At 47.5% G+C, this 22607-nt stretch overlaps 1 protein-coding gene across 1 annotated transcript in view; it reads right to left on the minus strand.

Moving 5' to 3' along the window:
• COPS6 (COP9 signalosome subunit 6) overlaps positions 1-22607 on the minus strand; it is a 131638-nt gene that overhangs the window by 81568 nt on the left and 27463 nt on the right. Inside the window, exons 3-4 of the mRNA XM_069216789.1 lie at positions 19565-19696; positions 18049-18137 (exon numbers count right to left, since the gene is read on the minus strand). Of these exons, the coding sequence (XP_069072890.1) occupies positions 18049-18137; positions 19565-19696 (221 nt within the window). The remainder of the gene's footprint in view (positions 1-18048; positions 18138-19564; positions 19697-22607) is intronic.

The raw sequence follows: 22607 nt of genomic DNA on the forward strand, positions 1-22607 counted from the left end.
ATGCACTATTTCAAAGTAAGGAATAGTATGCACAGAGTCCAAGGGTTCCCCTTAGAGGTAAGATAGTGGCAAAAAGAGATAATACCAATGCTCTATTTTGTGGTAGTGTGGTCGAGCAGTAGGCTTATCTAAGGAGTAGTGTTAAGCATTTGTTGTACATACACATAGACAATAAATGAGGTACACACACTCAGAGACAAATCCAGCCAATAGGTTTTTATATAGAAAAATATCTTTTCTTAGTTTATTTTAAGAACCACAGGTTCAAATTCTACATGTAATATCTCATTCGAAAGGTATTGCAGGTAAGTACTTTAGGAACTTCAAATCATAAAAATTGCATGTATACTTTACAAGTTATTGACAAATAGCTGTTTTAAAAGTGGACACTTAGTGCAATTTTCACAGTTCCTGGGGGAGGTAAGTTTTTTGTTAGTTTTACCAGGTAAGTAAGACACTTACAGGGCTTAGTTCTTGGTCCAAGGTAGCCCACCGTTGGGGGTTCAGAGCAACCCCAAAGTCACCACACCAGCAGCTCAGGGCCGGTCAGGTGCAGAGTTCGAAGTGGTGCCCAAAACACATAGGCTAGAATGGAGAGAAGGGGGTGCCCCGGTTCCGGTCTGTTTGCAGGTAAGTACCCGCGTCTTCGGAGGGCAGACCAGGGGGGTTTTGTAGGGCACTGGGGGGGACACAAGTCCACACAGAAATTTCACCCTCAGCGGCGCGGGGGCGGCCGGGTGCAGTGTAGAAACAAGCGTCGGGTTTTCAATGTTAGTCTATGAGAGATCTCGGGATCTCTTCAGCGCTGCAGGCAGGCAAGGGGGGGGGTTCCTCGGGGAAACCTCCACTTGGTCAAGGGAGAGGGACTCCTGGGGGTCACTCCTCCAGTGAAAGTCCAGTCCTTCAGGTCCTGGGGGCTGCGGGTGCAGGGTCTCTCCCAGGTGTCGGGACTTAGGATTCAAAGAGTCGCGGTCAGGGGAAGCCTCGGGATTCCCTCTGCAGGCGGCGCTGTGGGGGCTCAGGGGGGACAGGTTTTGGTACTCACAGTATCAGAGTAGTCCTGGGGTCCCTCCTGAGGCGTCGGATCTCCACCAGCCGAGTCGGGGTCGCCGGGTGCAGTGTTGCAAGTCTCACGCTTCTTGCGGGGAGCTTGCAGGGTTCTTTAAAGCTGCTGGAAACAAAGTTGCAGCTTTTCTTGGAGCAGGTCCGCTGTCCTCGGGAGTTTCTTGTCTTTTCGAAGCAGGGGCAGTCCTCAGAGGATGTCGAGGTCGCTGGTCCCTTTGGAAGGCGTCGCTGGAGCAGGATCTTTGGAAGGCAGGAGACAGGCCGGTGAGTTTCTGGAGCCAAGGCAGTTGTCGTCTTCTGGTCTTCCGCTGCAGGGGTTTTCAGCTAGGCAGTCCTTCTTGTAGTTGCAGGAATCTAATTTTCTAGGGTTCAGGGTAGCCCTTAAATACTAAATTTAAGGGCGTGTTTAGGTCTGGGGGGTTAGTAGCCAATGGCTACTAGCCCTGAGGGTGGGTACACCCTCTTTGTGCCTCCTCCCAAGGGGAGGGGGTCACAATCCTAACCCTATTGGGGGAATCCTCCATCTGCAAGATGGAGGATTTCTAAAAGTTAGAGTCACTTCAGCTCAGGACACCTTAGGGGCTGTCCTGACTGGCCAGTGACTCCTCCTTGTTTTTCTCATTATTTTCTCCGGCCTTGCCGCCAAAAGTGGGGCCTGGCCGGAGGGGGCGGGCAACTCCACTAGCTGGAGTGTCCTGCTGGGTTGGCACAAAGGAGGTGAGCCTTTGAGGCTCACCGCCAGGTGTGACAATTCCTGCCTGGGGGAGGTGTTAGCATCTCCACCCAGTGCAGGCTTTGTTACTGGCCTCAGAGTGACAAAGGCACTCTCCCCATGGGGCCAGCAACATGTCTCGGTTCGTGGCAGGCTGCTAAAACTAGTCAGCCTACACAGATAGTCGGTTAAGTTTCAGGGGGCACCTCTAAGGTGCCCTCTGTGGTGTATTTTACAATAAAATGTACACTGGCATCAGTGTGCATTTATTGTGCTGAGAAGTTTGATACCAAACTTCCCAGTTTTCAGTGTAGCCATTATGGTGCTGTGGAGTTCGTGTTTGACAGACTCCCAGACCATATACTCTTATGGCTACCCTGCACTTACAATGTCTAAGGTTTTGTTTAGACACTGTAGGGGTACCATGCTCATGCACTGGTACCCTCACCTATGGTATAGTGCACCCTGCCTTAGGGCTGTAAGGCCTGCTAGAGGGGTGTCTTACCTATACTGCATAGGCAGTGAGAGGCTGGCATGGCACCCTGAGGGGAGTGCCATGTCGACTAACTCGTTTTGTCCTCACTAGCACACACAAGCTGGTAGCAGTGTGTCTGTGCTGAGTGAGAGGTCTCCAGGGGGGCATAAGACATGCTGCAGCCCTTAGAGACCTTCCTTGGCATCAGGGCCCTTGGTACTAGAAGTACCAGTTACAAGGGACTTATCTGGATGCCAGGGTCTGCCAATTGTGGATACAATGGTACATTTTAGGTGAAGGAACACTGGTGCTGGGGCCTGGTTAGCAGGGTCCCAGCACTCTTCTCCGTCAAGTCAGCATCAGTATCAGGCAAAAAGTGGGGGGTAACTGCAACAGGGAGCCATTTCTTTACACAAGCCCCCCCCCAGCCCACAGGCCAGGAGACTCAGCCCAAGCTGGGAGAGTCTTCCTAGTCTGTCAGGCGAGGAAGAGTAGGAGAAATAGGCTGGTTAGTTGCAGGGCCTACTCTGCCTTACATCCTTCTGTTCAGGTCATTCCCTTTGGGGAACTGACCCACTTCCACAGTAATAGGACCTAGTCTGAATTGCCTCTTGTCTGCCTCTTCAATGTCTCCACCCATTCTTTCTATTTTGGTCTTAGAGGTGTCCACCTCTGCTAACCTTATCTTGGCCAGGGTTACCCCTAGCTTACCCAGAGAGGTTACCCAGAGCTGGAGTAACCCCACCATGACCAATAGGGTCAGGGGGCCTAACTTGCTATTTGGCATGGGGTCAGACCACCATGCTAAGGATAGTGCAGCCATAAAGGCTAACACCCAGCAGAGGCCACTGACAGCTGTCAGTGCCCAGAACCACACCTTTAGCTCTTCACCTAAAAGGGAAGGGGCTAAGTTACAGGCCTCTTGGGGTTCAGGTTGCCTGTCTGCTGTATTAGAGTGGGGGGTTACCACATCTTGTAGTAAACACCCTTCTTCCACTCTTTCTTCTGTTAGCTGAGGAGCCACCCACTCAGGTTTAACAGTTGCCTGACTAGCCAGGACTTCTTGTGGGTCAGGTTGGACTTTATCAGGGCCATTTTTGGAGTTCTCCCCTACTGGAGCAGAATCTCCTTGGCTTGCTGTAACCTTGGCTAAAGGTTGTCCACCCTTCCTACTCTGTTTTCTTTTCTTCTTCTTTTGGGGCCTGCTTGTATTTACTGCAGAGGCAGGACTTCCAGAATCCTTGGGAGAGGACTGGCACTGGACCAGTTCCTCTCTTGGGCTCTGACTAACCTCTGGGTAGTCATTTCCAAGGAGACAATCAAGGGGGAGGTCTGTACTGACTACTACCCTTCTCCAGCTAAGAGTGCCACCCACTTCTATGGGCACTAAAGCCACAGGCCTCTTAGTGACCCTGTCTAGGCTAACTCTTACCCTGGCAGTCTCACCTGGGAGGTACTGGTTTGAGAGCACCAGCCTGTCATGCACAATAGTGTGACTGGCACAAGTGTCTCTCAGGGCAGTGGTTGGGATTCCATTCACCAGTAGGTGGTGGAAGTGTCTACTTCCCTCTGGAATCTCCAACTCACCTGTTGGGCCCTGTTTCCAGTTGAAGGCTAGGAAGACCTCCTCATCTGAGGAGTCATCTCCCATGGCTACACTGGTTACCCCAGGAATTTTGTTCTGGGGTTTGTTTTTGGGACAAGAAGTGTCCTTGGTGTGGTGCCCAGACTGTTTACAGTTGTGGCACCATGCCTTAGTGGCATCCCAGTTCTTACCCTGGTACCCACCTTTGTTTTGGGTTGTGTCTTGGGGCCCACCCACCTGTTCTGGTTTTTGGGGGCCTACAGAGGACTCTTTTTCTTTGTTTCTAGTGTCACCCACTTTTTCCTGGGGAGTTTTTGTAACCCCTTTCTTTTGGTCACCCCCAGTGGAAGTTTTGGTTACTCTAGTCTTGACCCAGTGGTCTGCCTTCTTTCCCAATTCTTGGGGAGAAATTGGACCTAGGTCTACCAGATACTGATGCAACTTTTCATTGAAGCAGTTACTTAAAATGTGTTCTTTCATAAACAAATTATAAAGCCCAACATAGTCACACACTTCATTTCCAGTTAACCAACCATCCAGTGTTTTTACTGAGTAGTCTACAAAATCAACCCAGGTCTGGCTCGAGGATTTTTGAGCCCCCCTGAATCTAATTCTATACTCCTCAGTGGAGAATCCAAAGCCCTCAATCAGGGTACCCTTCATGAGGTCATAAGATTCTGCATCTTTTCCAGAGAGTGTGAGGAGTCTATCCCTACACTTTCCAGTGAACATTTCCCAAAGGAGAGCACCCCAGTGAGATCTGTTCACTTTTCTGGTTACACAAGCCCTCTCAAAAGCTGTGAACCATTTGGTGATGTCATCACCATCTTCATATTTTGTTACAATCCCTTTGGGGATTTTTAGGATGTCAGGAGAATCTCTGACCCTATTTAAGTTGCTGCCACCATTGATGGGACCTAGGCCCATCTCTTTTCTTTCCCTTTCTATGGCTAGGAGCTGCTTTTCCAAAGCCAATCTTTTGACCATCCTGGCTAACAGGTGGTCATCTTCACTGAGAGCATCCTCAGTGATTTCAGAAATGCTGGACCCTCCTGTGAGGGAAGCAACATTTCTGACTATCATTTTTGGAGACAGGGCTTGAGAGGCCCTGGTCTCCCTATTTAGGACTGGGAGGGGGGAATTGCCCTCCAAGTCACTAATTTCTTCCTCTGTGAAGTCATCCTCAGAGGGGTTGGCTTTTTCAAACTCTGCCAACAGCTCCTGGAGCTGAATTTTGGTAGGTCTGGAGCCAATGGTTATTTTTTTGATATTACAGAGAGACATTAGCTCCCTCATCTTAAGATGGAGGTAAGGTGTGGTGTCGAGTTCCACCACATTCATCTCTGTATCAGACATTATTTTGCTAAGAGTTGGAAGACTTTTTAAAGAATCTAAAACTGTTTCTAGAATCTAATTCAAACTTTTAACAAACTTTTAAACTCTAAAAGACAATGCTAAACAGGGACTTAACACACAAGGCCCTAGCAGGACTTTTAAGAATTTAGAAAGATTTCAAATTGCAAAAAATGAATTTCTAATGACAATTTTGGAATTTGTCGTGTGATCAGGTATTGGCTGAGTAGTCCAGCAAATGCAAAGTCTTGTACCCCACCGCTGATCCACCAATGTAGGAAGTTGGCTCTGTATGCACTATTTCAAAGTAAGGAATAGTATGCACAGAGTCCAAGGGTTCCCCTTAGAGGTAAGATAGTGGCAAAAAGAGATAATACCAATGCTCTATTTTGTGGTAGTGTGGTCGAGCAGTAGGCTTATCCAAGGAGTAGTGTTAAGCATTTGTTGTACATACACATAGACAATAAATGAGGTACACACACTCAGAGACAAATCCAGCCAATAGGTTTTTATATAGAAAAATATCTTTTCTTAGTTTATTTTAAGAACCACAGGTTCAAATTCTACATGTAATATCTCATTCGAAAGGTATTGCAGGTAAGTACTTTAGGAACTTCAAATCATAAAAATTGCATGTATACTTTACAAGTTATTGACAAATAGCTGTTTTAAAAGTGGACACTTAGTGCAATTTTCACAGTTCCTGGGGGAGGTAAGTTTTTTGTTAGTTTTACCAGGTAAGTAAGACACTTACAGGGCTTAGTTCTTGGTCCAAGGTAGCCCACCGTTGGGGGTTCAGAGCAACCCCAAAGTCACCACACCAGCAGCTCAGGGCCGGTCAGGTGCAGAGTTCGAAGTGGTGCCCAAAACACATAGGCTAGAATGGAGAGAAGGGGGTGCCCCGGTTCCGGTCTGTTTGCAGGTAAGTACCCGCGTCTTCGGAGGGCAGACCAGGGGGGTTTTGTAGGGCACCGGGGGGGACACAAGTCCACACAGAAATTTCACCCTCAGCGGCGCGGGGGCGGCCGGGTGCAGTGTAGAAACAAGCGTCGGGTTTTCAATGTTAGTCTATGAGAGATCTCGGGATCTCTTCAGCGCTGCAGGCAGGCAAGGGGGGGGTTCCTCGGGGAAACCTCCACTTGGTCAAGGGAGAGGGACTCCTGGGGGTCACTCCTCCAGTGAAAGTCCGGTCCTTCAGGTCCTGGGGGCTGCGGGTGCAGGGTCTCTCCCAGGTGTCGGGACTTAGGATTCAAAGAGTCGCGGTCAGGGGAAGCCTCGGGATTCCCTCTGCAGGCGGCGCTGTGGGGGCTCAGGGGGGACAGGTTTTGGTACTCACAGTATCAGAGTAGTCCTGGGGTCCCTCCTGAGGCGTCGGATCTCCACCAGCCGAGTCGGGGTCGCCGGGTGCAGTGTTGCAAGTCTCACGCTTCTTGCGGGGAGCTTGCAGGGTTCTTTAAAGCTGCTGGAAACAAAGTTGCAGCTTTTCTTGGAGCAGGTCCGCTGTCCTCTGGAGTTTCTTGTCTTTTCGAAGCAGGGGCAGTCCTCAGAGGATGTCGAGGTCGCTGGTCCCTTTGGAAGGCGTCGCTGGAGCAGGATCTTTGGAAGGCAGGAGACAGGCCGGTGAGTTTCTGGAGCCAAGGCAGTTGTCGTCTTCTGGTCTTCCGCTGCAGGGGTTTTCAGCTAGGCAGTCCTTCTTCTTGTAGTTGCAGGAATCTAATTTTCTAGGGTTCAGGGTAGCCCTTAAATACTAAATTTAAGGGCGTGTTTAGGTCTGGGGGGTTAGTAGCCAATGGCTACTAGCCCTGAGGGTGGGTACACCCTCTTTGTGCCTCCTCCCAAGGGGAGGGGGTCACAATCATAACCCTATTGGGGGAATCCTCCATCTGCAAGATGGAGGATTTCTAAAAGTTAGAGTCACTTCAGCTCAGGACACCTTAGGGGCTGTCCTGACTGGCCAGTGACTCCTCCTTGTTTTTCTCATTATTTTCTCCGGCCTTGCCGCCAAAAGTGGGGCCTGGCCGGAGGGGGCGGGCAACTCCACTAGCTGGAGTGTCCTGCTGGGTTGGCACAAAGGAGGTGAGCCTTTGAGGCTCACCGCCAGGTGTGACAATTCCTGCCTGGGGGAGGTGTTAGCATCTCCACCCAGTGCAGGCTTTGTTACTGGCCTCAGAGTGACAAAGGCACTCTCCCCATGGGGCCAGCAACATGTCTCGGTTCGTGGCAGGCTGCTAAAACTAGTCAGCCTACACAGATAGTCGGTTAAGTTTCAGGGGGCACCTCTAAGGTGCCCTCTGTGGTGTATTTTACAATAAAATGTACACTGGCATCAGTGTGCATTTATTGTGCTGAGAAGTTTGATACCAAACTTCCCAGTTTTCAGTGTAGCCATTATGGTGCTGTGGAGTTCGTGTTTGACAGACTCCCAGACCATATACTCTTATGGCTACCCTGCACTTACAATGTCTAAGGTTTTGTTTAGACACTGTAGGGGTACCATGCTCATGCACTGGTACCCTCACCTATGGTATAGTGCACCCTGCCTTAGGGCTGTAAGGCCTGCTAGAGGGGTGTCTTACCTATACTGCAAAGGCAGTGAGAGGCTGGCATGGCACCCTGAGGGGAGTGCCATGTCGACTTACTCGTTTTGTCCTCACTAGCACACACAAGCTGGTAGCAGTGTGTCTGTGCTGAGTGAGAGGTCTCCAGGGGGGCATAAGACATGCTGCAGCCCTTAGAGACCTTCCTTGGCATCAGGGCCCTTGGTACTAGAAGTACCAGTTACAAGGGACTTATCTGGATGCCAGGGTCTGCCAATTGTGGATACAATGGTACATTTTAGGTGAAGGAACACTGGTGCTGGGGCCTGGTTAGCAGGGTCCCAGCACTCTTCTCCGTCAAGTCAGCATCAGTATCAGGCAAAAAGTGGGGGGTAACTGCAACAGGGAGCCATTTCTTTACAACCCTGCACTTACAATGTCTAAGGTTTGGCTTAGACACGGTAGGGGCACAGTGCTCATGCACTGGTGCCCTCACCTATGGTATAGTGCACCCTGCCTTAGGGCTGTAAGGCCTACTAGAGGGGTGACTTATCTATACTGCATAGGCAGTGTGAGGTTGGCATGGCACCCTGAGGGGAGTGCCATGTCGACTTACTCGTTTTGTTCTCATCAGCACACACAAGCTGGCAAGCAGTGTGTCTGTGCTGAGTGAGGGGTCCCCAGGGTGGCATAAGATATGCTGCAGCCCTTAGAGACCTTCCCTGTCATCAGGGCCCTTGGTACCAGGGGTACCAATTACAAGGGACTTACCTGGGTCCAGGGTTGTGCCAATTGTGGAGACAATGGTACATTTTAGGTGAAAGAACACTGGTGCTGGGGCCTGTTTAGCAGGGTCCCAGCACACTTCTCAGTCAAGTCAGCATCAGTATCAGGCAAAAAGTGGGGGGTAACTGCAACAGGGAGCCATTTCTTTACAATCAGACTGTCTGAATATTTTGTTTTTGACAGGCATGCTGTCTCCTGTGTCCACATCATGGGTACACAGGTGTGTCTGACCAGGGGTTAGGGAAAAGAGCTCAGCAAACTGTTGCAGGACCTTCCTGCAGTCAGATTGCCGTTGGCCAGAGAGGGTGTCTGAATAGATCACTCCATCTACTGAGCCATCATTAGGGTTTGATGACAGAAGATCAGGGAGAGGCTCACTCTCAGCTTCCTGATCCTCATCTGTTACCATTAACAGATTCACATCAGCCCTGTCATGGAAGAGCTTAAGGCGGTTCACATGGATCACCCTCTTGGGGCTCCTGCTTGTGCCCAGGTCCACCAGGTAGGTGACCTGACTCTTCCTCTCTAGCACTGGGTAAGGGCCACTCCAGTTGTCCTGAAGTGCCCTGGGAGCCACAGGCTCCAAAACCCAGACTTTCTGCCCTGGATGAAATTCAACCAGTGCAGCCTTTTGGTCATACCAAAACTTCTGGAGCTGTTGGCTGGCCTCAAGGTTTTTACTTGCCTTTTCCATGTACTCTGCCATCCTTGAGCGAAGGCCAAGTACATAGTCCACTATGTCTTGTTTAGGCTCATGAAGAGGTCTCTCCCAGCCTTCTTTCACAAGAGCTAGTGGTCCCCTTACAGGGTGGCCAAACAGAAGTTCAAAGGGTGAGAATCCTACTCCCTTCTGAGGCACCTCTCTGTAAGCGAAGAGCAGACATGGCAGGAGGACATCCCATCTCCTTTTGAGTTTTTCTGGGAGCCCCATGATCATGCCCTTTAATGTCTTGTTGAATCTCTCAACAAGGCCATTAGTTTGTGGATGATAGGGTGTAGTGAATTTATAAGTCACTCCACACTCATTCCACATGTGTTTCAGGTATGCGGACATGAAGTTGGTACCTCTGTCAGACACCACCTCCTTAGGGAAGCCCACTCTGGTAAAGATACCAATGAGGGCCTTGGCTACTGCAGGGGCAGTAGTCGACCTAAGGGGAATAGCTTCAGGATACCTAGTAGCATGATCCACTACTACTAGGATGTACATATTTCCTGAGGCTGTGGAAGGTTCAAGTGGACCCACTATGTCCACACCCACTCTTTCAAAGGGGACCCCCACCACTGGAAGTGGAATGAGGGGGGCCTTTGGATGTCCACCTGACTTACCACTGGCTTGACAGGTGGTACAGGAGACACAAAACTCCTTAACTTTCTGGGACATATTGGGCCAGTAGAAGTGGTTGACTAGTCTCTCCCACGTCTTGGTTTGTCCCAAATGCCCAGCAAGGGGAATATTATGGGCTAAGGTCAGAATGAACTCTCTGAACTCCTGAGGCACTACCACTCTCCTAGTGGCACCAGGTTTGGGATCTCTTGCCTCAGTGTACAGGAGCCCATCTTCCAAATAGACCCTATGTGTTCCAGTTTTCTTGCCATTGGACTCTTCAGCAGCTTGCTGCCTAAGGCCTTCAAGAGAGGGACAGGTTTCTTGCCCCTTACACAACTGCTCCCTTGAGGGACCCCATGGGCCTAAGAGCTCAACCTGATAAGGTTCTAACTCCATAGGCTCAGTTCCCTCAGAGGGCAGAACTTCTTCCTGAGAAGAGAGGTTCTCTTTTTGTTGTTGTGTTGCAGCTGGTTTCCCAGCTGGCTTTCCTTTTCTCTTGGTAGGCTGGGCCCTTTTTCCAGACTCCAGCTCTACTTTTTCACCCTGAGCTTTGCACTGTGCCCTTGTCTTGACACACACCAGTTCAGGGATACCCAGCATGGCTGCATGGGTTTTCAGTTCTACCTCAGCCCATGCTGAGGACTCCAGGTCATTTCCAAGCAAACAGTCTACTGGGATATTTGAGGAGACCACCACCTGTTTCAGGCCATTGACCCCTCCCCACTCTAAAGTTACCATAGCCATGGGATGTACTTTAGTCTGATTGTCAGCGTTGGTGACTGGATAAGTTTGTCCAGCCAGGTATCGACCAGGGGAAACCAGTTTCTCTGTCACCATGGTGACACTGGCACCTGTATCCCTCAGGCCTTCTACATTTGTCCCATTAATTAAGAGTTGCTGCCTGTATTTTTGCATGTTAGGAGGCCAGGCAGCCAGTGTGGCTAAATCCACCCCACCTTCAGAGACTAATGTAGCTTCAGTGTGACACCTGATTTGCTCTGGGCACACTGTTGATCCCACTTGGAGACTGGCCATTCCAGTTTTAGCTGGAGTGGAGTTTGAAGTGGTACTTTTCTTGGGACAGGCCTTGTCTCCAGTTTGGTGTCCAGGCTGATTACAGCTACGACACCAGGCCTTTTTGGGATCAAAGTTTTTACACTTGTATCCAAAATTGGTTTGTGAAGAGGCTCTGGGACCACCCTCCTGTGCAGGTTTTTGGGGGCCTGTAGAAGACTCTTTACTATTTTTGTTTTTGGATGTCTCAACACTCTTCCCCTGGGGAGGCTTTGTGACCCCTTTCTTTTGGTCACCCCCTGTGGAAGTCTTGGTCACCCTAGTCTTGACCCAATGGTCCGCCTTCTTTCCCAATTCTTGGGGAGAAATTGGTCCTAGGTCTACCAGATGCTGATGCAGTTTATCATTGAAACAATTACTTAACAGGTGTTCTTTCACAAATAAATTGTACAGCCCATCATAATTATTTACACCACTGCCTTGAATCCAACCATCCAGTGTTTTCACTGAGTAGTCTACAAAATCAACCCAGGTCTGGCTCGAGGATTTTTGAGCCCCCCTGAATCTAATCCTATGCTCCTCAGTGGAGAATCCAAAGCCCTCAATCAGGGTTCCCTTCATGAGGTCATAAGATTCTGCATCTTCTCCAGAGAGTGTGAGGAGTCTATCCCTACACTTTCCAGTGAACATTTCCCAAAGGAGAGTACCCCAGTGAGATTTGTTCACTTTTCTGGTTACACAAGCCCTCTCAAAAGCTATGAACCATTTGGTGATGTCATCATCATCTTCATATTTAGTTACAATCCCTTTAGGGATTTTCAACATGTCAGGAGAATCTCTGACCCTAGTTATGTTGCTGCCACCATTGATGGGTCCTAGGCCCATCTCTTTTCTTTCCCTTTCTATGGTTAGGATCTGTCTTTCCAGAGCCAATCTCTTGGCCATCCTGGCTAACTGGATGTCCTCTTCACTGGAGTTATCCTCAGTGATTTCAGAGATGTTGGTCTCTCCTGTGAGGGAAACATCATCTCTGACTATTATGTTTGGAGTCCGCGCTTGAGCAGCCCTGTTCTCCCTAAGTAGGACTGGAGGGGGGTAATTGCCCTCCAAGTCACTATCTTCATCCTCTGTGTTGCCATCCTCAGAGGGGTTGGCTCTTTCAAACTCTGCCAAAAGCTCCTGGAGCTGTAGTTTGGAAGGTCTGGGGCCCATTGTTATTTTCTTTATTTTACAGAGTGACCTTAGCTCCCTCATCTTAAGATGGAGGTAAGGGGTGATGCAGAGTTCCACCACATTCATCTCTGTACTAGACATTATGCTTCTAAAAGTTGGAATACTTTTTAAGAATCTAAAACTAGTTCTAGGTTCTAAGTCAAACTTTCACAAACTTTTAAACTCTAAAAGAAATGCTAAACAGGATCTAACACAAGGCCCTAGCAGGTCTTTTAAGAATTTAGAAAAATAGCTCAAATTGCAAAAATCGATTTCTAATGACAATTTTTGGAATTTGTCGTGTGATCAGGTATTGGCTGAGTAGTCCAGCAAATGCAAAGTCTTGCACCCCACCGCTGATCCACCAATGTAGGAAGTTGGCTCTGTATGCACTATTTCAAAGTAATGAATAGTATGCACAGAGTCCAAGGGTTCCCCTTAGAGGTAAGATAGTGGCAAAAAGAGATAATACTAATGCTCTATTTTGTGGTAGTGTGGTCGAGCAGTAGGCTTATCAAAGGAGTAGTGTTAAGCATTTGTTGTACATACACACAGGCAATACATGAGGAACACACACTCAGAGACAAATCCAGGCCAATAGGTTTTGTTATAGAAAAATATATTTTCTTAGTTTATTTTAAGAACCACAGGTTCAAATTCTACATGTAATATCTCATTTGAAAGGTATTGCAGGTAAGTACTTTAGGAACTTTGAATAATCACAGTAGCATATATACTTTTTACATAAAACACAATAAGCTGTTTTAAAAGTGGACACTTAGTGCAATTTTCACAGTTCCTGGGGGAGGTAAAGTATTGTTAGTTCTTGCAAATAAGTAAACCACCTACGGGGTTCAAATTGGGGTCCAAGGTAGCCCACCGTTGGGGGTTTAGAGCAACCCCAAAGTCACCATACCAGCAGCTCAGGGCCGGTCAGGTGCAGAGTTCAAAGTGGTGCCCAAAACGCATAGGCTTCAATAGAGAGAAGGGGGTGCCCGGTTCCAGTCTGCCAGCAGGTAAGTACCCGCGTCTTCGGAGGGCATACCAGGGGGGTTTTGTAGGGCACGGGGGGGGGGGGGAACGGGGGGGAACACAAGTCCACACAAAAAGTACACCCTCAGCAGCGCGGGGCGGCCGGGTGCAGTGTGCAAACAAGCGTCGGGTTCGCAATGCAAATCAATGGGAGGCCAAGGGGTCTCTTCAGCGGTGCAGGCAGGCAAGGGGGGGGGGGGGCTCCTCGGGGTAGCCACCACCTGGGCAAGGAAGAGGGCCTCCTGGGGGTCACTCCTGCACTGAAGTTCCGATCCTTAAGGTGCTGGGGGCTGCGGGTGCAGGGTCTTTTCCAGCCGTCGGGATTTTAGAGTCTGGCAGTCGCGGTCAGGGGGAGCCTCGGGATTCCCTCTGCAGGCGTCGCTGTGGGGGCTCAGGGGGACAACTTTGGTTACTCACAGTCTTGGAGTCGCCGAAGGGTCCTCCCTGTAGCGTTGTTTCTCCACCAGTCGAGTCTGGGTCGCCGGGTGCAGTGTTGCAAGTCTCACGCTTCTTGCGGGGATTGCAGGGGTCTTTAAATCTGCTCCTCTGAAACAAAGTTGCAGTCTTTGTGGAACAGGGCCGCTGTCCTCTGGAGTTTCTAGTCTTTCTTGAAGCAGGGCAGTCCTCTGAGGATTCAGAGGTCGCTGGTCCTGGGGAAGCGTCGCTGGAGCAGGTTTCTTTAGAAGGCAGGAGACAGGCTGGTAGGACTGGGGCCAAAGCAGTTGGTGTCTTCTTTCTTCTTCTGCAGGGGTTTTCAGCTCAGCAGTCCTCTTCTTCTTGTAAGTTGCAGGAATCTAAATTCTTAGGTTCAGGGAAGCCCTTAAATACTAAATTTAAGGGCGTGTTTAGGTCTGGGGGGTTAGTAGCCAATGGCTACTAGCCCTGAGGGTGGGTACACCCTCTTTGTGCCTCCTCCCAAGGGGAGGGGGTCACATTCCTATCCCTATTGGGGGAATCCTCCATCTGCAAGATGGAGGATTTCTAAAAGTTAGAGTCACTTCAGCTCAGGACACCTTAGGGGCTGTCCTGACTGGCCAGTGACTCCTCCTTGTTATTCTCATTATCTCCTCCGGCCTTGCCGCCAAAAGTGGGGCCGTGACCGGAGGGGGCGGGCAACTCCACTAGCTGGAGTGCCCTGTGGTGCTGGAACAAAGGGGGTAAGCCTTTGAGGCTCACCGCCAGGTGTTACAGCTCCTGCCTGGGAGAGGTGTTAGCATCTCCACCCAGTGCAGGCTTTGTTACAGGCCACAGAGTGACAAAGGCACTCTCCCCATGTGGCCAGCAACATGTCTCGAGTGTGGCAGGCTGCTAGAACCAGTCAGCCTACACGGGTAGTTGGTTTAAGTTTCAGGGGGCACCTCTAAGGTGCCCTCTGGGGTGTATTTTACAATAAAATGTACACTGTCATCAGTGTGCATTTATTGTGCTGAGAAGTTTGATACCAAACTTCCCAGTTTTCAGTGTAGCCATTATGGTGCTGTGGAGTTCGTGTTTGACAGACTCCCAGACCATATACTCTTATGGCCATCCTGCACTTACAATGTCTAAGGTTTGGCTTATACACTGTAGGGGCACAGTGCTCATGCACTGGTGCCCTCACCTATGGTATAGTGCACCCTGCCTTAGGGCTGTAAGGCCTACTAGAGGGGTGACTTATCTATACTGCATAGGCAGTGTGAGGTTGGCATGGCACCCTGAGGGGAGTGCCATGTCGACTTACTCGTTTTGTTCTCATCAGCACACACAAGCTGGCAAGCAGTGTGTCTGTGCTGAGTGAGGGGTCCCCAGGGTGGTATAAGATATGCTGCAGCCCTTAGAGACCTTCCCTGGCATCAGGGCCCTTGGTACCAGGGGTACCAGTTACAAGGGTCTTACCTGGATGCCAGGGTGTGCCAATTGTGGAATCAAATGTACAGGTTAGGGAAAGAACACTGGTGCTGGGGCCTGGCTAGCAGGCCTCAGTACACTTTCAATTCAAAACATAGCATCAGCAAAGGCAAAAAGTCAGGGGGTAACCATGCCAAGGAGGCATTTCCTTACAATGGTAAAATGTGGAACATGCATCCAAAGAATACACATAGGCTCTAATTTTGACTTTGATGGATGGAAAAGCCCATCCACCGAAGCCCTGACAGGTAGGTTGCCGCCAGTGCTGCCACCTCCCCTCCAGCCCCATAACAAGTTTCCCGCTGGGTCCATGGGCAGAAACTGAGTTTCCGCCCGCTGACCCAGTGGTAAACAGCCTACAGCATTGTCTCCAGTTTGTTATAGAGCCAGCGGCAATACTGTAGAGCGTAGGATGCACCAGCACCCATCACAATGTTCACTGTCAGTAAAGCAGACAGTGAACTTTGCGACAAGGCTGGCCAGAGGGGCCCCTGCACTGTCCATGCCAAGTGCATGAAGCACCCTGCACCGTGTCTCTGGCTGCCGTTTCATGACAGTGCAACCGCCATGAAACTGCTGGCGGAGAAGGTAGTAGTAATCCACAGGGCTGCGCAGCTTTCAGGGCTGCCCTAGCAGATTAGGACCACCAGCACTGCCACACCATCGTGCTGGCAAGAAGTGGCAGTGCTGGCGGTCAGACCGCTGCGGTAGCATGTGGCGGTCCGACCGCCACCCCGACCCTGTCGGTCACTGGACCGTCAGGTTCGGAATAAGGCCCATAGTGTTTCAATGTCCCAGTCTCACAAGCTGCAAAGCAAGGAACGGACTCGGAGGCAACTGCCAGTACATGGCATTAAAGTATGTGAAGCCTGTAAGCGTAAGGAACACAATGTTTTTTTAACTCTTATAATTTTTATAATATCAGGTGTCCTTTTTCCTTTGGTGTAGACAGACTTAGGCAGCAGTTTAGACTTTGCAGTTCTGTAGTGTAGCTTAGACTAAGCATTTTTTAAACTGGTAAAGTGTAAATGTCAGTGAGACAGTCTTTATTACGTGCTATAGGACTATCTCTAGCTTTGGACATATTTATTTACAAAAGGGTGTGCAAATCAACATGTGGATTAAGTATTCCAGAATCTCCTGTCACAATGGGGATACTAGGATGTATAACTTTGTAAATGCACTGGCTGACCTTTTTGACAGAAAAATATTTTGCCCTGTGGAGAACCCCCATATTCGTACAACATCACTTATTATGGGGTTGTTCCTTTAACACTCTGCAAATGGATTTACCTCTGCACTCCACAGCAGTAAATCTTCAACCTTTCATACTGTGGGAGTGGGTCAGAAACTGTTTTGTGAATATCTACAAATGTGTAGGTTTCTGTGTGTGCAGAAACTTAAAGGCAGTGCACACCTGGAATGCCTAGTCCCTGCCCACAGGAGAAGATTTACTCACATGGAAACCTTCACGTGTTTTTTTTTTTTTAAACTGTAACATCAACTTCACGGAAAAGTGGCTTTGCATTCAGAAAGGTCTTTCTGCATGTGTAACCCAAACTTGCATACAAATAGGTTAGTGAATTTGAGCCAGAGTATCCACTGAATGACTTTCCCTTTACGAACCACTGTTACTAAATATGTTATCTAATTGAAGTAAGTAAAGGTTACATCACTCAACATGCAATAATTTATAACAAGGAAGATAAAAACTATATGGTGCCCAGTATACATGGAGCAAGTACCTAAAAACAAAGACAGTACATCTTGCCTTTGTATTGAGTGCAGAGCTGTTGGCTTTGCCATTGCTTTCCTCTAAAATATAACTTAAAAGTAACAGAAAAAACATTTTTAAAAATGGTGGAAAGCAAGCATACTGTACAGTACATCAAAACTGTACATTTAATTCAACGTTTTCAATCTTTATAAACATGTGCCAGAATATACATGGAAATGCCTGCCAAGGCATAATTTACTTTTCACAGGATTCAGCCAGCTCATCCTTAGATTTTCTCAAATAATGTTGATATCAAAGAAAACTTGTCTTGATATTTTACGTTGAAAAAAATACAAGGATTACACACATTTGAATTCCTCTTCCGTTATAAGCAGCATCCATGCTTATTATGCCTTGTATTGTATTCCTGCTTTCACACAAGTTAAATGCGTTTGGCCTCCTAAACCTCTTCTATTTAAACCGCAATTTACATAATCATTCACTACAACAAGCTCTGTTTTGAAAGCAAGTATCAAAGGGCAAACCATGCATAAAGGTACCTTAAGACATGCCTGCAAGAAAGTGTTCTGTACAAATGCAGTGTTTTCCTACAAGAGTCCGTGAACATCACGGACTAGTATCAAGAGAATCAGCATATAAAATATTTAAAAGCCATTCGTGAATCAAGATGTTTGCATACATCACTCTCTAAACCAACTGCAAATCAAATCTACAGATGATCGCCCCTTACCCTCCGCTTCCATGCCCCTTGTTTGTATACTGTATGCAGCAGCTTGCAAGGAATGACACAAAGTCCACTGTGTGACACCTAACAATTGGCTTGAAAATTGACACATTTAAAAAAAAGGAATCCCACTCTGAAAGGGAAAATAAAATGGTCCATGTTGGGAAGAGAGGTTTCTTAGTATAGACTTCGATATTAATTGGCCTCATCAAAACAGCAAACCAAAGAAGATCAATAGAAAAATAAAAAGGTTATTTTACAACAAATGTCATCCTTGGGTCCTCCTAACACATGAAAATACTCCCCCCCCCCCCCAACTCATCTGAAATTTCAGAAAACATACACAATCTTATACTATAATAATAATAATTACACATTAGGCACCACTTTTAGAGCTCTAAGTGCAGACGTTTCAGAAGGTTAAAGCTGTACTCTTACTAGCCTTTTTCTTTTGCGGCAGAAAAGGAACTCTCCCAAATGCATGTTCTTGAGTTCATGACCAGATCCAATTCAGAAGGTTCTCTATTTATTATTGCTCTCAGGTGACATGCACAGGAAATGTACGCGTCAGTGCTGTTAGTCCACATCCATACCTCACCTGTTTATGGACATGGATGTCAGATTGGTCTGGGGGTCCACCAGTAGTGTACCAGCCGAGGAACTCCATTTCCTTGAAGACCTGCTTGACTGCAAAGTAGAAAATGGAGTAAATAAAGTGAAGTGGAGTTTAAAATTCCATCACAGCTCCTTTTGCAAACCAAGAAGTCCCTGACTGACTGCTAACACTAGTGCAGATCTAGTCAAATCCTTAATATACTAATTTCTCTTGGGTTTATCAGCATGCTTTTGGACCCCCCCTCTACCCTAGAAACACATAACCACAAAGGTGTTCCTGGATAAAGAAATCCCCTTTAATTTGGTAACTCAGAGCAGAAACCCATTCATTGATCTCTAACTGATAGAATATTTATTTGTTTAAAAAACAGTTTGGGATAGGTAGAAACTAGTCTTCAAATAGACAATGCTCCCACACATAGTGTATTAAAACCTCTATATACTACAGGCTATGATCGAACAGCTGACCTTCATATTTGTGCTACTTTCTCCTGGAGCACTAGCTTCTCTATACAGAGCTGGTTAGAAGCAGGGATTAGTCTTCATACCCCCCTTTCAACCTCATTACAACAGCTTGGAATTACAGATTCCGGCTGGCCAGTTACCTGTCACCCAAATTGGGTATTCCAAGTTTTAGACACCAGAATGGGGAATAATTAATGTGTTTCTGTCTCTCTATCTCTAAAGTGTTCTACTCCTATTTATCACCTGGTCTGAACAAGTAAATTTGACTGGGGAGGTGGAGGTGGTCAGATGGGGTAAAAGATAAAAGGGGGGGGGGGGGGGGCAAGAGGACAGAGAAAAGAAGGACAGAGAGAGAGATGGAATAGGTGGGCATCAAAAGCTTTTAGGACAGGCTCAGGGGCTACTGGGGAAGCACTTCATGCTCCCCTTTGCTGCAGAAGGAATTGTGTGGTGACAAGGCTGAGCCTATACCCTTTGCCTCTAGTGCAGCCCCAATGGTTCTACTCTGTGCAGCTTCACACCTGGTAAAACTGATCTTTGTCCCACACTCTGTTAATTGGTGTGTGGAAACGTTAGGCCTCTCAGAAATGTCAAGCATGACACCCCCAAAAGAAACCACTCCAGCCTACTTTTAAGGAGGGCCATAGAGTTTTGTCTGAGTATCAGTCGCTTTAAAGTATTAGTATACTGGCTAAGAGCAAACATCATACTTGCTACTGCCCTGCTCCCTTTTGGAGTATTAAAGCCTCCATAAACTGGGTAGTTAGAGATACCCTTTCTTTAAAGTCACAGTGATCCCAATTGATTACAGTATTTTACATGATGTGAAGTATTTTACAGCTACCCTAGGAGCAGATATTCCTTATTTTCAATGGTAGGTCTCAGTATGATCATCTCTTAAGTCTGTCATCTAACTTTCCTAATAGTATTGTTCACCACCTTTTTACCAGCCACAATCATTTTCTATACTTCTCCATTTCTTGTAAATATCAAATACTGCGCATTATTACTAGTATTCTCCATCATATGCTTACATTGCTCCTCTTTGGTGTAGTAATATTCTTTGTTGATCACAATCTTGTCCTGCACTGTGCTGAACAGAAGCTCAAAAGAATTCATTACTTCAATGTTGCGTCCCTCCTGTTTTCCAATAAGGGCTCCTATGACTGTGGAAATAGAAACGAAAGGATTTGAAAGGGGAGATGGCAGCCATGTTATTATCAGAACAGGATTGGCAAAGTTCACCAGTAAGCCCCCCTCCCCCCGCCATTGAGGCAGAAGACATAAATCGAAGACCTTAAAATACACAGAAGAAACCATTGAAAGAAACGTTACTGATACAACCAATACTTTTGACTATATTTTTTTCCAGTGGAAAGTTGATGTGGTTTTACAAAGAGACACTAAAATACAGGTACATTAGTAGGGGAGATAGAGTATTTTGAAACAAACATCTGTCTTGTCAAGTTGTGTCTCAATATCCTCATACATCTTCTGTTGTGTGATTTTCTGCAGTGTGTTTCGCAATCAGTGAGCTCAACAATCATACTAGTTCATTTGACTTTGTCCCATTTAGCAAACTTAGAAACATCATGCTCAACAGTGATGCCAAAGGGGCAACCAAAGTGTACCCCTTTCCATTAAAGTTGCTACAGTTCCATTTACACAGGCTCTGTGGAGCTGTATGGTGGTGGCAGCAGCATATTGTGTAATGTAACAGAAGGCAGGGGCATGCAAAACATTAAAAACATCTTCCTCCAATTAAGTGTGGGGCAGTCTCCTATAAATGGGGTCCCATGCCTTTATCAGGTCTGGGACATGTATGAAGTGCACAAAAAGTAGCGGAACACTCTTATTCATTCTCCTATATAGTCGATATATCGTAATCCGAGAGCAGATATCAATATAGCAAGTGGTGATCTCTGGTATGTACAATGGTACAAAAAGAGCCCAAAAAATTAAACTAAATAAACATCCTTTACTAAACACTTCAATGAGCAAAAAAAAAAATTTACTGAGTCTTTTTAAGCGCAAATGTGTCAACGATCTTGGACGAACAAAGAAATCAGCCGGCGTGCGTTTCATCCCTATCGAGGGACTTTGACAGATTGCTATTTAGTTCATAGCAAGCCTTGAAGAAGTCGTAAACATGCAATTTCAAAACGGAAACTACACAGGACATCAATCCGATATAGGGTCGGACCAGCTTTAAATTCCAATATCCTCTGACAAAATAATCTTCATACACTTTTAAAAAATCTATCACGGATTAGTTTGACTACAATGAACCACACAAATTTCAGCAATAGCAATACGTTATGTCAAGGGTACCGAACCTTGTTAAGTTTAGGGACCGTATTTAGATCAAAAGATATGCCATCTAGCCAAACAAGCGCACTTGAGAACCCTGAGGTTTCAAGTGCGGTTGTTTGGCTGGATAGCAGACCTTATGCTATGCTGCAATTGTGCTGCTGAAATGTGGCAATCGAAGACAAGGCCATAGTTAAACTGACAAGACATCACAGTACTCTGATGGTAATGGGTCAAGCTACAATTACTGACTAATCAGAAGAATGCATTTTTTATTCACGTCCTTCAATGAATTTGCTAGACTCGTGATAGCTGGAGATTGTCTTCTAAATAAACATGCATAGCATGAAGATCAACGTAATGTTTTTCAATGATTTGAGATGAGACATGTATTGAGCAGACCGGTAAATAAGAAAATGTGGCTACCTACTGAAAATGTTCAAGTGCTGGACTTGACACTCCTTTCCAGGATTCTTTGCTTTGGTTTGTAAGGAACTTTCTGATTGTGCAGTTTCCTAAAACCCCATTTATCCTGATCACCAAACAATGATCAACTTTGCCCAACAAGAAGACATAGGGCCTCATTATGACCCTGGCGGTAGAGAACCGCCAGGGCCAACGGGGGCGGGAGCACCGCCGACAGGCCGGCGGTGCTCCCTTGGGCATTCTGACCGCGGCGCTTTGGCCGCGGTCAGAACGGGAAAACCGGCGGTCTCCCGCCGGTTTTCCACTGCCCCTAAGAATCCTCCAAGGCGGCGCAGCTCGCTGCGCCGCCGAGGGGATTCTGACAATCCTTACCGCCATCCTGTTCCTGGCGGCTCGCCCGCCAGGAACAGGATGGCAGTAAGGATTGTCGTGGGGCCCCTGCAGTGCCCATGCCAATGGCATGGGCACTGCAGGGGCCCCTGTAAGAGGGCCCCGCTAGTATTTCACTGTCTGCATAGCAGACAGTGAAATACGCGACGGGTGCAGTAGCACCCGTCGCACCTTCCCACTCCGCCGGCTCGATTACGAGCCGGCATCCTCGTGGGAAGGGAGTTTTTCCCTGGGCTGGCGGGCGGTCTTTTGGAGACCGCCCGCCAGCCCAGGGAAAAACTCATAATACCCTCCGCGGTCTTCTGACCGCGGAGCGGTATTATGGAGGGCGGAATCCTGGCAGGTGGCCTCCGCCGCCCGCCAGGGTCATAATGAGGCCCATAGTCCCTGACATTTGTTACTAAGTTTGTAGATTTGTTTTAAACCAAGGACAGTCTTTGGAGATCTATGCAAGGGCTGCTTCAGTTTCTCTTGCCAATCTGAACCATCATCAAGGAGACCGTTGGCCTCCAAACACTCCAAATTGTCAAGTGACCACTTGCTCTGAATTTTGTTTGGGAAAGGCAGGCCTGAGGATGGCATACAGCTGGTCAAGTATTTAAGGTATGCAAATAATAGTGGGAAGCAGGATTTCCGATAACATGTTTAAGGCCCATAGACTTAAGAGGAAGAGAATGAGTGCAGAAAGTAGAAAACTGAACAATTGATTTAATTCAATGGTCCAGGACAGATTTATGGGGTAGGGGATTGGGATTTGCACAATGATCGCGGCAGAGTTGGACTCCTAGGAGTAAACAATAAGGTAGTTTGTGGGGTTGGGAACAATGGTAAAGGTTGCTAAATGTTTTCCACCATCTCAAGTTTGCTCAGTTTGGGTGGAATCTCTGCAGGGTCTCACAATGCTTGCTAGAGGTGATGTAGCAGCATTCTTCAGGAACTACAGGCCTGAAG

Source organism: Pleurodeles waltl, chromosome 12 (assembly GCF_031143425.1).
Source record: "Pleurodeles waltl isolate 20211129_DDA chromosome 12, aPleWal1.hap1.20221129, whole genome shotgun sequence".
In the NCBI taxonomy this organism is placed as follows: domain Eukaryota; kingdom Metazoa; phylum Chordata; class Amphibia; order Caudata; family Salamandridae; genus Pleurodeles; species Pleurodeles waltl.